Source organism: Megalops cyprinoides, chromosome 21 (assembly GCF_013368585.1).
Source record: "Megalops cyprinoides isolate fMegCyp1 chromosome 21, fMegCyp1.pri, whole genome shotgun sequence".
Classification (NCBI taxonomy): domain Eukaryota; kingdom Metazoa; phylum Chordata; class Actinopteri; order Elopiformes; family Megalopidae; genus Megalops; species Megalops cyprinoides.
The window spans coordinates 3,088,717-3,105,455 of record NC_050603.1 but is presented as its reverse complement, the minus strand read 5'-3'; the positions used below and the strand labels follow the sequence as shown (position 1 = coordinate 3,105,455).

The following is a 16,739-nucleotide window of genomic DNA, read 5'->3' as shown; positions in this document are numbered from 1 at the left end:
TGAATTTGATAAATAAAAATATGATTTAAAGAAATGCTGACTGTTGGTGGGGTGTTCATGTTCACATACACTATGTCTGTAACTTGATGCGTGCCTGCCGACTCTGAATGACTGCTGCCTTTGTGTCAGGAAGTCCAGGATCCAGTTACAGGTGCCAGTATCCACCTCCAGTGACCTCAGCTTTTCCACCAGTTGCTGTGGTATGATGGTGTTGAAGGCTGAGCTGAAGTCGGTGAAGAGGAGTCTGGCGTTGGCATCCCGGTTTTCCAGATGGAACAGGGTGAGGTGGAGGGTGGTGGATATTGCGTCATCTGTGAACCGGTTGGCTGTATATGCGAACTGTAGGGGGTCCAAATTTGTGGGGAGGCGGGCCTTAATGTGTTGCAAGACCAGTCGCTCGAAACACTTCATCGCTATCAGAGTGAGAGCCACGGGACGGAAGTCGTTCATGCAGACTGGGTTGGGTTTCTTGGGCACAGGTATGACAGTTGCGCTCTTGAGGCAGGTGAGCACTACTGCTTGGCTGAGGGAAATGTTAAAGATGTCTGTGAAGACATCCTTCAGCTGTTCTGCACAGTCCTTGAGGACACATCCATATGTTATCTGGACCAGCAGCCTTTCGGGGATTAACATTAGAGAAGGCTCTCTTCACCCTGGCTGGAGACAGGTGTAAGACCTGTTCGCTGGGTGAAGGTGTCAGTTTCTGCACTGTGGTGTGAGGCCTCGAAACGCATGTAAAAGTTATTGAGTCTGTCTGGAAGGGAGGGGTCACTGTGGCATGTTTGAGCAGCTGGCTTGTAGTCTGTTATGGTCCGGAAAACTTGCCACAAGCGGCATGTGTCCTTATTGTCTGTAAAGTGACTGTTGAGGTTTTGCCCATACTTCCTCTTTGCCTCTCAGATACCCTGGGACAGATTGTTTTTGGCCAGTCTGTACACTGCAGTGTCTCCGGATCTGAAAGCATTTCAGATCTTCAGCAGCAAATGGACTTCCCCAGTCAGCCAGGGTTTCTGGTTGGCGCGCATCTTGATGGTTTTCACAGCAGTCACATCCTCAATACACTTGTTAATGTAACCAATGACAGGCTCTGTGTATTCCTCCAAGTCAGTGCTGTTGTCGTGTGTGGCAGCCTCTTTGACCACGTCCTACTGTGCGGTTTCAAAACAGTCCTGTAGTGTGGGGATGGCACTCTGTGGCCACACTCTGACTTCCCTAATAACCGGTTTTGCCTGTTTCACCTGTGGTTTGTATGCAGGCGTTAACATAGCAGTTAGGTGGTCAGAATTGTCCATGTGGAGGAGGGGTGTTGCTTTGTAGGAGTTATTTATGTTAGTGTAATATTAAATCAATTGCGTTATTTTCCCTTGTTGCAAAATTCATGTGCTTGTAGAACATCGGTAAGACAGACTTGAGACTTGCCTGGTTAAAATCTCCAGCAACGATAAAGAATGTGTCAGGGTGGGCCGCCTGCTAAATGACAATAATGTAATGTAACATAATGAAGCCAAGAGGTGCACCCATGAAGTACAGCCATATTAGTATTACCTTGTTGCCACTGCATAAGCAGGTAAAAACCTTGTTCCATTACATGCTTCACAGTCTGGAGCAAAGTCACTGTGGTGATGTTCCCACACAGAAGAATGATGATCATAATCATGTTACTCTGTGCATTTACTGAATTATTTTTTGTTGTCTTTTCGGCATTGTGCCTGAAGTTTGGAATGCAACACTTAATATTGAAAGATCAATCCATACATTTCTTCAGTTTCCAAAAATGATGCAGATTCCTTTATCTGCTTTTCAGTCAAATTAAATTACCTCTGTGTTATTTACCTAGCATTGCATACAGTGGTTCTGCATTACCACCTGTTACCTGATAGTGAAATTGTATAAATAAACCAAAGTTGTATCACGCCCTTGGAGATTTATTACATTTTAAGCACACAAACATAATTAATCATCAGATTTTTCAAACTACACACAACAACTGATATTGACTACAGTGTTTCCACAGAATCACATGAGAAGATTGACATGAATATTCAGTAAAAATATTTTCATTCCCTTAATTTCACTAAACAATCATTTGAACAAACTTGCATTAGCACATTACCAATCAGTACTATGATCACCACCATGGTCTTTGTGATTTGGGTCTACACTTGCTATCGCTGCATTTGCAGGTCAAATTCAGCTTCACAAAAACACAATTACACAGGGAAGGTGCAGGACGCTGCTAAAGCAACAGCCGCTACTACAAAATGCAGACATACAAATTCTGCTCTCAGCCTGCCGCACAGGCAGGTAAAAATGGGTTCCACTAACTGCTCCACCATCTTGAGCAGAACTCTCATGATGATGGTCTTGAACAGAAGTATTACACTCATGTTTGGTTTCAGGAAAGACCAATCCATGTTTTTCTGTTTTCTTCTTGATCTGGTGTGCTGTGTCCTGTCTGCAGGCAGTTTGCCAGGTCTGTGTTAAGCAACTCAAATAACGACTTCAGCTCTACCTGTTCAGTATCATCTTTACGTGGCTTTACTATTTTGAATTTTGATGTCATTAACCAATAAAATGTCCAAAGAGTATAGAACAAACAGGATGTCCTAACAGTAGCATGATTAAAGTCAAACCACACTACTTCAAACAAATCATGCATTAAAAACACACATAAAGAACTATAAACCTGATTTCTCAAGCTATGTGTTTGTACATACATTGCCTTCCATATTCATTCACACTCTTGATTAAATCGAAACAAAAATATGATAATAGCAGAAAAATGTAACAAACAAAATAGAGAGAGGTAAAGCATTTACAAGTTTTGATGAATCATCTCAGTCGTAAGCACCATAAGACAAAGAGCCAAACAGGAAGTTCAGTGCAATTAGCATTTAGATTATATTAGCATTTATGCAATTAGAAAAGAGATATAATTTTTTAAGGGTACAGTAATCTCAAATGACATCTGTCTTATTTCTATTAAAATGAAAAAATATTATGTATTTCATTCACAATAGTGGCAGCATTTAACTCTGTGATATCTGGCTGTTCCAAGACTGGGTTCAGAGCTTGCTCTAATTCTCTTTCCTGTTGTAATTGTACGTCTCCTTGCTCGATTACTTGTGGGTTTTCAGGCTGATTTAACCCTCTGTTTGCAGGCTGGGCTGGGTCTGCTCTGCCTGGCTGTGCTGTGTCTGTGTTTGCAGGCTGTATTTGCTGCAGTAGATGTGTCAGTCTGTCATTACACCGGGCGGCTCTGTTCTCTGAGCGAGACTTTGCGTATTTCCTTGCGTACTCTTCTCTGTCCTCCTTCAGCATCCTCTCATACATCTCTTCATACCGATCCTCAGGTTTTCTGTAGAATTCGCAGATCAAGTAGACACCATAGCCCAGTACAAGTACAATAACTACAGTGAATCCAATGACCTACAAAAGGCAGCAACAAAAAAGTTAAAATGACCTTGTGTCTATTTATTTTTTCTTATTATTTCTTATCTTATTATCCAGTGAATGTATATGTCTGCTCTGAAAATTCAGCATGACACTTTCTTGACTTCCTTGGATAAATTTTCACAGTTTTGTGCATGCATTCTGATGAAAAATTGAATTAATATTATTTTAAAGAGATTACACAACCTGAAGAGCTAAATGAACACCCTAACCATTAGGAGTTTGTCTTGAGAATAAGTCAAACAATGAATCTGGACTTTCCTCAGAACTTCTGTGACACTCTCAGATGAAGTAAGTGAGGTAGCCTAGCACAACCACTGCAAACCAACCAGAAACCAATGTAGTAGAAAGGAAAATGATAGACAAATTCAGAAATACCATTTTCCCACTTTGATCCATTTTTTCAAGTCTGAGCACAGATTTTATATTTCACCTGTTTTCTTTTTTGATTTTCAATATGAAATGGAATTATGATTGTTTTACGGAACTGACAGAAACCGATAAAATGAGCCTTTTCTACATTCACAAGCTTAAAAAATGAATAAACAAGAACATGAATTTCCCATTAATGGTTTTGCTGTATTTGTATCAGTTAATCCAAAATTTTTAAATTTCTGTGCAGTGAATGGATTCTATGCACTGAACAGATTTGTTTGTTAGACAATTTCAACAATAAATACAGTAATAAGAAAAGTATTCAATTCAACAAAACTAATCTGAGAGAGTAATCTGTGAAACCCAAAAGAGAGCTAATAATAGAAAGGGCAGAAATTTATACTTACTTTGGACTTCACCATGTTCTCTGATATCACTGGATCTTTCATGTTTACTGTGCTAGTTGTGCTGTTGCACGTGAACATTTCACAGGCTAAGTACTTGCCATCAATCAGCAGAATAATAATCCAGCACACAGCTGGGTAGATGGTCATTGCACATTTCTTTATGAGAGAATGGTCACAGTTCACCTTCACAAAGATACTGCCCTCCTTCAGGGAAACTGCAAACACTACCAAAGCAAAAGCTGGAACTATAAAACACAGCCATACAAATACTGTCCCCCATTTGCTGCATGAGCAGGTAAAAATGGGCTCCATTAACTGTTCCATAATCTGCAGCAGAATGGCCACGGTGAGGTTCTTGACCAGAAGTATTACAGTTATATTCGGTTTCAGGAAACCCCAATTCATATTTTTCTGTCTTCTTATGCTGGTATGCTGTGTCCTGTCTACAATAGGCTTCCAGGTCTGTACTAAGCAACTGAAAGGTCTGTGCCGAACAACTGGAATAACAACCTCAGTTCTACGTGCTCAGTATCACATTTTTATGGCTTTGCTGTTCTGAATTTATGGCATTATTAACCAATTGAGGGAAGTAATATCCTCACAAACAGTAGGATGATGAAAGTGAAACCAAACTGCAGTGCTAAACTAAAACGGTATGATCTGATTTCTGGCCAGAGGGGAGGCAACATAACCCTATGTGCAGCCATCAGAAATCGTGGCATCCTCCTCCAACATGTCGAAGTGGGTTCATACAACATAGCATAACTCCTTCTCTTGCCAGGGTGTTCCTGAAAGGGTTATCTGGATAGTCAGTGCTGTGATTTTACAAAGTTCCAAATTATTTCTCTGAAAACCTATTCTAAACATTTTGGTAGCACTGTTTTGAATTAATCCCTCCAGTGTGTAACAAACAGTCACGTAGTCTGTGTTTTTGACAGCTTGCGTTTGTTGTCTGAAGGCAAAGTTTCATTGGGACCCAGAAGTTAGATGTTTGCACCGTTGGGTATGAGTTTTTAAAATTGGGTGTGAAGATTTGAGAAAATGGTGAGTTGGTCCATGAATTGTGTCTAAGCAATTGAGAAAAACTGTAAATAGAAGCACAAACCTGACAGCAGAAAAAATAAAGTAAAACTGTATTGAATGACTTAAATGTGCTTCATCTACAAATTTTTATGAATCATTTCACTTGTAAGCCATGGAAGATAAATATAACGAAATTTGGTTGTCATGTCACGTGTCATGTTTTCATTTCTTTGGATAAGAAACTTACATTTATATTTATTCATTTGGCGGACGCTTTTATCCAAAGCGACTTACAAGTGAGGCAGAGCACAACACAAGCAAAAAAATATTATATTAGAAATGCTGCATGACCAAGTTTTAATAGTTGGCCAGACAAGGTACAAGCTAGCTGGTAGAGTTAAAAGTGCATGAAACCATTTTATGAAACAAAATCTTTTATGGAAAACAAAGCTACGATATAAGAAATTGCTTTAGGTGGTAGTGTTTCAAATGCTCAGACAAGCACGGAAGAGCTGTGTCTTCAGATGTTTCTTGAAGATAGTGAGGGACTTAGTAGAACAGATGAAGTATGGAAGGTTATTCCACCATCGGGGGACAACAGCAGAGAAAGTTCTGGATAGTCGTTTTGTGCCGTGATGTGATGGGACCACCAGACGCCGTTCGGTAGCAAAACATGGTGGTCAAGAGGGAACATAGCTTTGTAGTAGTGAATTCGGGTAGGTAGGTGCAGTTTTGTTGGACGTTCTGCAAGTATCAAAGCCTTGAACTTGATGTGGGCAGCTACAGGGAGCCCGTGGAATGAGACAAAGAGAGTTATCATGTGGGCCCTCTTTAGCTGATCGAAGACCAGATGCACCATGGCATTCTGTAACAGCTGCAATGGCTTAATAGTGCATGCAGTTAGGCCAGCAATGACAGCACTGCAGTAGTACAGTTTTGAGATGACAAAAGCCTGGACAAGGAGTGGTACAGCCTATTCAGATAGGTAGGGTCTGATTTTCCTCATGTTGTACAGCACAATTCTGCATGATCTGGCAGTCATAGAGATGTGTTCAGTAAAGTTTAGCTGGTTATCAATCAGCACTTCAGGCTCCTTGCAAACCTGGATGGAGTTAGTGTCATTGAGCCAAGCTGTATGGTGATGTTGGGCTGAATTGCCAGGCTGGCTAGGATGACAAGTAGCTCCGTCTTAGATAATTTAAGTTGAAGGTGGTGTTCCTTCATCCTGGCTGAGATGTCTGAGAGGCAACCCAATGTCCCATCCTTTCCCACTCCAACCATTCACAGAAACAGCTCCCTCTAGTGACAGTGGGCAGTTGTGCAGTCTCTGCCCTCACCATGACTGAGTGTAAGACTGAGTTCGGTTCTTATGAACGTAAGAGGTTCATAAGGTCCGAAGTTTGGGCAACCACACTAATAAGCCGCACACGAACAGTAGTGTGCTTGCCCTACGGGCAACCATCCTAATAATAAGCTTTATGATGTGTTACTACAGAAGATACACCTTTATTATGTCATTGTTGAAGGTGATGTATATATGATAACTCATGTGGAGCCTTCGGGTTGGTTCAGAAGAGCAAAGCTTTATTTGCAAACTCCAGAAGAGAGCCAGCACATACACAGTATCTGATGTCCAGAGGACAGACAGAACATATAGAGCACTTGCTTACATTGAAACTGGTGCACCGCGCTCAACTTCCTCTAATCAGTTCCTGCACAGAAGGCCAGGGGCTGGTTTCCGACCAGCTGCATACCTGTACACCAGTTAAGCAGACATCATCCCCCACAGGGGAGGCAACTTGCAGTTACAGCTTTTCACACTTCTTCTTACTCAATGATTAGCATACAGCACGTACACCATGGCCCAGCATCTTTCCAATGACGTATGCAGTGTGTACAGTTCCTTCTAAGGTCACCCTCTTAAAATATCAGCTCACTCTAAGGTCTTATACGTCTGCTTTCACATCTGCTTGTACATCAGTTCATATAATTTTACTTCCACAGTTACCATATACATTTGCTTTACATCCAGAATTTGCTTCCCTTTTCACATTGATACAGCTTGAACACAGGAAACACACATTTAAGGCATAATGACAGGCCATGTATAGGTATACCATTTACATTTAGCATTTTTGGAGTGAAGGAAAGTAAAGTGAAACAGTATGAGTTCAGTACAGTCATCATGAAAGGAGATATGACTTTGTCACACTGTATCTGGACACACTGAGTCCAACTGACATTTCATATTTATACTAAAATGAATCAGGGACGAAAACTCTTCTGTATTTCATTCACAATGGTGGCAGCATCTAAGTCTGTGTTTGCTGACTGCAGCAGATTTTCCAGCGTTTCTTTACACCGGGTGGCTCTGATCTTTGAGCGAGTCTTTGCGTATGCCCTGATGTACTCTTCTCTTTTCTCCTTCAGCATCCTCTCATACATCTCTTTATAACGCTTCTCAGGACTTCTGTAAGTCTCGAAGACCAAGTTGCTGATGTAGACTAACATCATGAAAAACACCACATACAAACCGATGCACTAGAAAGGACAGAACACAGTCATTTAGCTTTATGTGTGAAATGTGAAATTTTGCCCATCTGTTATTACTAATAAATACTGACCCCTGCAAATGCAGCATTACCCTTCATTTTCTTTGATCAGTTTTTTTATACCATTTTTATTTTTCACCTGTTTTCTTTTTTGATTGTTAATATGAAACAGAAAGGTCGTTTTATTTCAAAAACACAATCAGAAGTGATAAAATGAGCCTCTTATACAGGAGGTTTGAAAGGTTAGATTAAAAAAAAATCAAGAAGAACCTGAATTTCCTGTGTCTGTGTTTTTGCTGTAGTTGTATTTGTTCATATTAACTTTTTAATTTTTCAATGTACTGAACAGACCAGTTTGATAACATTTTAGACAATGCATGGGTCATTCCATGTGAGACAAAAATCAGACAAAAATGTACATCATTTAATGGAAAGTCAGGACAGAGGGAGATCCTGTGGAGAAAGGATTTTTGAGAAATATTTTACTTTCATACATAAAAGTATTATTGAAAAATAATTAACCAAAGCTGACATTTTGCATAATTTTATCCCTGTGCAGGGACACTACAAGACACAACTTTTGATTTCTACCCACCACAGACACATTCTTGATCCTATCTGAAAACTCATTGTATGCTGTATGAAATGGGTAACATTTGGGTAACAACAATTTTACAGCATCCAAATGTACATTAATTATACGATTACAAAACATATGACGTTTAATGAAAAAGGTGCCATCTTGATTTTTTTTTTTTTAATATATTGTTTCATGGACCATATTCTGCAGATGCAGAAATAAGGAAAGAACTCTAAATGAACTAAAACTGATTATTATTCTCTGTAACAAAAAGTACAGATATTTATACTTACTTTGGACTTCATCATGTTCTCCACCATCTCTGGATCCGTCATGTCTGCTACACCAGTTGTGTTGCCACACCTAGTGAATTGTGCACAAGCCCAGTACTTTCCGTCAATCAGGAGAATCACAATCCAGCACACAGCAAGGTAGGCTGGCATCGCGCATTTATTCAGGAAAAAATGTCTGGAGCATTTTATGGGCCCCTCTTTTGTAGAGGTTCTGAGCTTAGTATAGTTGTCTGTGCGCATGAGCTCCAGAAGGACCCCATCACCTTCACCTCCATTAGCTCCATCACAACCATCATCATCACTGCCCTGACCTTGCCCCTCAGCGGCGCTGTCCTGAGCGTTACCGCGAACGCAGGCCAACTTTGACTTTGCAAAGATACTGCGCTGTTGCAGGGCAAATGTTAACGTTACCAAAGCAAAAGCTGGAATTGCAAAGAACAGACACACAAAGTGTATCCTCCACCAACTGCAAGGACAGGTAAAAGTGCGCTGCAATAACTGCTCCATAATCTGCAGCATAACTGCCATGGTGATCTTTTTGAGCAGAAGTAGGACGTTCGTGCTCAGTTTTAGGAAAGACCAATGCATATCTATTTTTCCCTCTTTATCAGTGTGCTCTGTGCTCTGTCTGCAAGCAGTCTGCCAGGTCTATAGGCAGCTGGAAGTAAAACAAAGCAACCTCAGCTACTCTGTCTCGCTATTACATTTTTGGACATGATCTCATACGTATTCTTTCGGTTTGAGATGTTACCATGTTTCTTTGTGATTCCTTTCTCACCAGTGAATATGTCTTGGTGTATGAGAACCGACAGGATGTGTCCATGCATTGTGTTTTACTGAACCACTGAGATTAGTTTAAACCCCGTCATCATGTAGCCATGCGTCCATCCATCTGTACACCTGTATGTTTAGGTCAGTGTGAGTCTACCCACCCGGCACAGTGGCTGCAAGAACAGGTTTTCAGCATACTGCACTGTACTGGCTCCTATAAGTGATTGTAATTCATACTGTAGAGGCTTAAGTCAGTACGGTGTGCACAAGAAGGTTTCTGGGGTCAGTGCAGAAACAATTACAAGATGACATAAAACCTTACTATATGATACCATAGAAGCAAGATAAAACATTACTGCCTGTTATAATAGAAAATATTATTTTCTTAAGTGTTATCACAGAAGCAAGATAAAACTTTGCTAAGTTGCAAATTATAAGTTGCTTTCCCCCTCACATTAATACATCTTCAATAAAAAAGACACAACAGATGGTGACATTGTAACAATGAACCCAGGCTGTGCCATGAATTTTTAACTGTGTGTTGTCTGCATAAAATGTGTTTATTCCCCACTGACTGACTGTGAGCTGAAGGAGTGAAAAGTGAGGGGTACTTTCTCTCTCTCTGGTTGCCATGGGGAGGACTGTATCAACCTTTACACTCTATCTGCTGCAGCTTCATCTCCATCATTGCACCAAGGGTATGACTAAAGTAAGTGCTGTTACCGATTATTAACCTTATTCAGCGGTTCAGTACAGCAGATTTCATATGCTGAGAGCTTCACTCTTGTCTATATACTGTGAACTCTTAACCAGTGTGCTATATGTCCTTCCAGAAGAGACGCAGAGAGAAGGGAATTATGGGAGAAGAACAAAACCTTCTGCTTACTTTAACCCACACATACATGCGTGTCCACCTACCTGTACTTTAAATTTCTTTTAATGCTTTAGTAAGCATCCTTGTCCAGGGTGCCTTACTGTACTTAGTTTATATGTTTATATATATATTCCAATATATATATTATACTAATATATATACTAATATATACGAATATATTCCACTTTCACCACCGGATGTTTCAGACTGAAACTCAGATTAAGAACCTTGCTGCAGCAGCAGTGCCCCCCCCCCAGCAGCAGTGCCCCACCTGTGGAGTTGAACCTGCAGTCTTTGAGTTCCAGGCCCAGCTCAGCTGCACTGCAGGGCCCCTCATTACCCCACCGTCACCTCAGCCCCAGGTTTGCCCTGGGTTCCTATAAGCTGCGGTGCAGCGATGTGGGGGGTAGAGACCCGAGTGCATTAATGTTGACTGACTCCCGGCCAGGATCACACTCCGAAGAGGCAGCATCTGTGTCTATCTCAGCGTCTCCATCCACTGACCTTTGATCCCCATCATGTGATGTCACAGAGGAGTTCAGCTGCTAAGCTTTATCCTCCTTTGACCTTTGACCTTTGGAACACCTGCAGGATCTCTTTGTTTAATCTGATAGACAGACAGTTCCCCAATGAGGTCATGCTGGAATGACCCTGATGCTTAATGGCATATCCATGCAGCCATTTTCTCCAGACTTTCTTATACTGTTCAAAAAATTTTTGTTGGTGGATCAACTAAGTCCTTTTTGAACCTGCCCAGAACAGTAATAATTTATCTTAGGTTATGATGCAATTTTATATGTATCATTTTCAGTCATTTTAATTTAAGATCTTTTTTCAGTAAAAATAGATCATAGATCCCCTTGTAAACCACTTTTGCTGCACGGATCTTAAACGGTCTTTTACTAGCCATTATTCTGTTTTTTTTTTTGTTTTTTTTTCACACTCCCATGTTATAAATATCTGATTTTTGAGCACGTCAAGACTGTAAAATGTATTTTTCATTGAGTAAACATGCATATTTTGCTACCGTTTTTCATCTTTCTGGGAAACGTTCTGTTGAATAATCGAATGGTGCAATTGAAATAAACATGTACATAAAGCCTCCAAAAGACTTATACCCTCACGGCATACACCACTTGTCCAAGAATCAGAAAACGGTTTCATACTCTTAGAACTCTCAGATTGTCTAAAGATAATTTGATTATCACTGTTATGCCGGTGATACTTGTCATCATTACTGTCACTTTTTATTTTTTGTGTGAAACACGAGGGACAATGAACGTTCGGGCCTTTGAGTCAATGCAGGTTTTGTTAACGATAATATTAGCAACCCCTGTATGAACAGGAATATGAAATATGCACGTTCGAACATGCCTGTTCCTTTCAGTTTCGAAACTCAACCTGCGTCGCTCAGGTTGTCCCAGAGTTTGGTGATGCTTTGCCCAACTTGTTTTTTATTGGCTAAAAGCAGGACCCAGGTTTAGTAGTGCACACCTTGTACAGGTAATCGCCGCAGCCGTGGGAGCGTGTGGAACGGAAATGTGCCAACCTAACCATAAACAATTTCGTATTTCAGCATTATTTTTCTACCTGTGATAAATATGAGAAAACCCTTTATTCTCGGGCTACTGTGGACCATTAACATTGCATCTGCAGGTGGGTTTAACTGAATTAAGAACTGCTACAAAAGATTTTAGTGTTTGAAGTCAGTGTTGTTGACGGTGTTGTTTTCAGTTTGTTTGGGTCATTAATGATGATTTTAAATTTAAATGAACATAGTATATAAACGACCATATTTGGACGAATAGTAGTTGGTTTTCACTTTGTCTCTGAGAAAATCGTTACAACGTAAGAGCATTAAAACTGGGATGTGTAAAATATTGCGTTAACTTAGGGTGTTTTCACACTTGGTCCCTTACAGCCACCAAAACGAACTCAGAGCGATTAGTCAGCATTTTTTGCGCATACGTGAACACTCTAAACGAACTCAGACCCCACCTGTATCTGTATGAGCGTTTCGTGTGTGTGTGTGAATGTGTTTTATACAAGTCTATATGCGCATTTCATGCGTATCTGTACGAACATTTTATAAGTATGTGTGTGTGAATGCGTTTCTCATGTGTCTATATGAGTGTTTCACATATATGTGTGTGAGTTTTCAGTAGTATGGATGCGCGTGTGAAAGTTTCACATGTGAATGCGTATGTGTTTCAGATGCATTTGTATAACAAAAGTCTGAAATATTTCCTAAACGGCCCCTCATACTTTTGCACCTTTCGGTAAGGTTATGAACCTGAAATGTTTCATTAAATATTCAGTAAATGAGTAAGTAATATTGATATGGAGCTATTGATATGCTGTAAAAATGCTTGTTGAGACAATATTTCTATTTCTGCCCATCACTATGAGAGAGTTATTTATGTCACCTGGGGTAACCATACGTAGTAGCTTGTGTCTATAGCAGTAACATATGGGGGAGTTCTTAGACTGAGAAATTTAAAGGTATAGTAATGCCTTTAGTTGCAGTATTAATATGTTTAGGGTGATTCAAATTTGTGCCTCATACATACACAGCTAAAACAGTTTCTTAAAAATGTTAAGGTGAAGCACCTTCATAAGATGCACAACAGCAATGGTATAGCCAGGACTTGAACCTGTTGGTCCACACTCCAGTATACTTACATGAACATCAAACACTGGTGTTTCTAATGTGACAGTTTACTTGTCTACTGCCAACACCACATGAAGTACAGTGTTAGACAAAGTAACACTACCTTCCTTGCATGTGTTGTTTAATTATGACAAAACCATGTTGTGCTGTGGCTGTATCACAGTACCCCCATCCCCTGTCTCTGTGTCCTCAGATAGCCTTGACTTTCAATTCTTCTGCCTTTTGATAATCTAATATATTTTACCCCTGTGTTTCAGTCACTCATTCCTATCAGTACTTTTACACGGCGACAGCAGGAATAAAAGGATTTCCTGAGTTTGTAGCAGTGGGGATGGTGGATGGAGAGCAGATCAGCTACTATGACAGCAGCTCTAAGCAGCTCATCCCTCGGCAGGAGTGGGTGAAAAAAGCAGTGGATGTGGAGTTTTGGGAGAGAAACACACAGGTTTTCTTGAACACACAAGTGTCCTTCGAGGCCAGTGTAGAGATTGCAATGCAGCGTTTCAACCAAATTGATGGTGAGTTCACAGGGGAAGCCGCTATAATTTTAGAAGCTGAATAAGAGTAAGAGTGCTGGAATTGAAAGATTACTTCAGCTGAATCGCTGTCTTGGACATTGAGCTCCACTCCCCAGTGGCATCCTCTGTCCTGGCCCCAGTGTGGTGGAATGAGTACAGCAGTCAGGACAGTGGAGTTTCTGGGCATCTGTGGTCATAGACCCATCTCAGACTGCATTTTGGGCTCCCCTACATAATCTTAACTCATCTTCTCTCTGCCATCTGTGCAGTCATACTGGAGGGTATGTTGTATTGCCATATTGTGCTTTTGAATGATTGCACTTAATGTCTTTATTGTAGAACACATGTGTTTGCTATAGAATGACTTATCACAGCACTGTGATGGACTGGCTGTTAGATTGGATGCAGAGTCTGTGTATCCCTCTGACTGTAGGTTGACTCCTCTAAAGGCTGCTGTCTCTGTGGTGTCTGAACTGTAAGAGTGAAAATGGCTGGAGCAGAGTGGTGAGGGGGAGCTCAGTGTCTGTGTGTGCTCTCTCTGCAGGTGTCCACACTCTACAGAAAAGGTACGGCTGTGAGTGGGACAGTGAGACTGGGACCACAGACGGGTTTGAACTGTATGGGTACGATGGGGAAGACTTCATTGCATTTGACATGAAGAACATGAGGTGGATCACTCCTTCACCACAGGGAGTTACCACTAAAAGCAAGTGGGACAGAGACAGAATTTTGAATGAAATGAGGAAGAGCTACCTGACCCAGATCTGCATTGAGTGGCTGAAGAAGTACGTGGGCTACGGGAGGAGCACTCTGGAGCGCAAAGGTACAGCAGCACTGACAACACCTCTATTGCTCACCAGCAACGTTCAACAAACACTTACACTACATTACCCTGAAACACACAGTAGCAGGGGTAATGAAGTGCATTTCTTTCTAAATGTTTGTTTGTGTTTACAAATGGTTTAGGATTTTCAGAAATATGACAGATTTCATGTTCTTCTCTCCAAAAACAAAGATGCTTGTTATTAGATACAAATGATGTGGAATCAGTGTAAAGATAATAAGAAGCGCTTCACTTGAACACACTCATCATATTTATATGCAGTAGCAATGTGCTTTGCTTGATGAACCATCATTCATCATGTCTCTCTGTCTCTGTCTCTTTTCGCTCTCTCAGTCCCTCCTGAGGTCTCTCTGCTCCAGAGGGACCCCTCCTCTCCTGTCACCTGTCTTGCCACTGGTTTCTTTCCTGAAGGAATCGTGGTGTCCTGGCAGAAAGAAGGAGAGGACCTGCATGAGGACGTGGAGCTGGGAGAGACGCTGCCCAACAATGACGGAACATTCCAGAAAACGTCTCGCCTCAGAGTGAAGCCTGAAGACTGGAAGAAAGACACCTACACCTGCACTGTGCAGCATAAGTGTCTGAAGGAGGATATTGTGAAGAGAGTGTATGAGGAGGAGATTAGGACTAACCACGGTAAGAGAGACAGAGCTGAGAGAGAGAGGGATTCAAAGCAAAGAGAAGGAATATTTTAGTTAGTCATTAAGAGAGAGCAAGACAACATCTGCAGTTTATACATCAGTTAAAGACTGAAACTGTTGAGACAAAATGAAGTATTCACTGTCACATTATACTGTGTCTACTGTGTCAGAAAAATCACCTCCTGCGGCCATCATCATTAGTGTTGTGGTGGCAGTCCTGGTGGCCGTCATTGCCATTGCTGGGTTCTGGCTGTGGAGGAAGACAAGACCGCCTGGTAAGTGGTTTAAAAAACATTTAATTGAAAATGGTTAAATATTTTATCACCTTGGGGATTTCCATTGGGGATTACCATTTACCAAAATGGGATAAAATTGCATTATGGAGGAGGAGGGCAGGTCATAATAGTGTAATAAATGTAGTTATCTCTTGTTACGAGTGGGTAGACCACCATTCACACACACACACACACACACACACACACACACACACACACACACACACACACACACAGTGTTTTGGGTTTATTTATTTATTTTCTTTTGGCACCTGCTGCTGACGTCATCACGCAGCTGACGGTTCCTCGGAAGGCGGGGCTACCTGTCATTTGATTGCTATACGGAGCTCCAGGTGATAAAATGGAGGAGATGGAAAACTGGCGGGAAATGGTGGGTAATGGCGACAGCAACAGCCACCTGGTGTTGAGCGTTTGGTTGCCTCCACAGAGAAAGGATGATGTGAGACTGATCACCTCATGGGTTCTGGCTGCAGCAAGCGAAGGGAAAAGCTAATGGTGAAAAGTAGTTGAGGAATGCGCATATAAGTTTAGAATAAATTCAGCCGAACGACTTACCTAACGCCAACCAGAAAAAGAAGGGTTGGTCGCCGACGCCATCCACAAGTCCATGGGAAGAGGGACTTACACGGGTGTCATGCACGAGATATTTTAAGAAAAATACAAAAAGAAAAAAAAAACCTGAACAAACAAAATACGGGACGCTCCCCGAGTCCGCAGAGCTGGCCGCCGAGGCAGGCGAGAATGGGCTGGCCCAACAAGCACCAAGGAGACCCAGGCAACAGGTAGGCCTCGTCCTTTTCGAGGTCCGTCTGGTGCCATTTTATTTTGTTTGTTTCCTTTTCCTCTACATTTGCACACGCCAGGTTACGCTCGTACTTCTCACAACACCATATCGACAAAACGAGCCAGGGGAAGTAGCGAGTACGTAACACTCTGTAAATTTAAAAACATGCAGGAAAAATAACTTGCAGAACAGGAAACATTGAGTTCAGTTAACTGAAGGCTCATCCAGTGGCTTCAAGCCATGCTGAGTAATGCACAGTATAACACAGTGTACAGACAGCAGCACCATTTCTGACCCGGTTTACTGTGCACTGTATGAGTGAGAATAGTGCGTATATGATGGGCACTGACTCTGTCTCTTTCTCTGTGTTTTAGGCTTTGTTCCAAGTGACAGTAAGTCTGTTTACTCCAGTGTTTTAATCTGAATGAAAATAGGTCTGTGGAGTGTTGAGTGATATACAGGAGACCCTCACTATTTACATTGTTGAGGTCCCTTTTAATCTGCATATAAGGTAATACACCATTACTGGACCTGAGTGTAAAGTAGGGTTTTTGCCTGTCACAAAAAAAACATATAATGTAATATAATAATGCAATAAACAAGTGGTTAATATCTCTATTCATGTAATAATGCAATACAGTATATCTCACAACAAAGACT

The 16,739-nt window shown here is 41.2% G+C and overlaps 1 protein-coding gene across 1 annotated transcript; it reads left to right on the top strand.

Moving 5' to 3' along the window:
• Positions 1 to 11,862: 11,862 nt before the first annotated feature.
• Positions 11,863 to 16,503, top strand: LOC118769070 (major histocompatibility complex class I-related gene protein-like). Its single transcript, XM_036516082.1, has 5 exons — positions 11,863 to 11,984; positions 13,257 to 13,517; positions 14,062 to 14,340; positions 14,695 to 14,994; positions 16,454 to 16,503. Exons 1-5 carry the CDS (start codon positions 11,930 to 11,932, stop codon positions 16,501 to 16,503), a joined length of 945 nt encoding a protein of 314 aa, XP_036371975.1. The 5' UTR covers positions 11,863 to 11,929.
• The last annotated feature ends 236 nt before the right edge of the window (positions 16,504 to 16,739 follow it).

Coding starts and splice junctions, on each gene's coding strand:
- LOC118769070 (XM_036516082.1), top strand. CDS start 11,930: ATGAGAAAACCCTTTATTCTCGGGCTACTGTGGACCATTAACATTGCA. Junction 13,518..14,061: donor GCGTTTCAACCAAATTGATG/GTGAGTTCACAG, acceptor CTCTCTCTGCAG/GTGTCCACACTCTACAGAAA. Junction 14,341..14,694: donor GAGCACTCTGGAGCGCAAAG/GTACAGCAGCAC, acceptor TCGCTCTCTCAG/TCCCTCCTGAGGTCTCTCTG.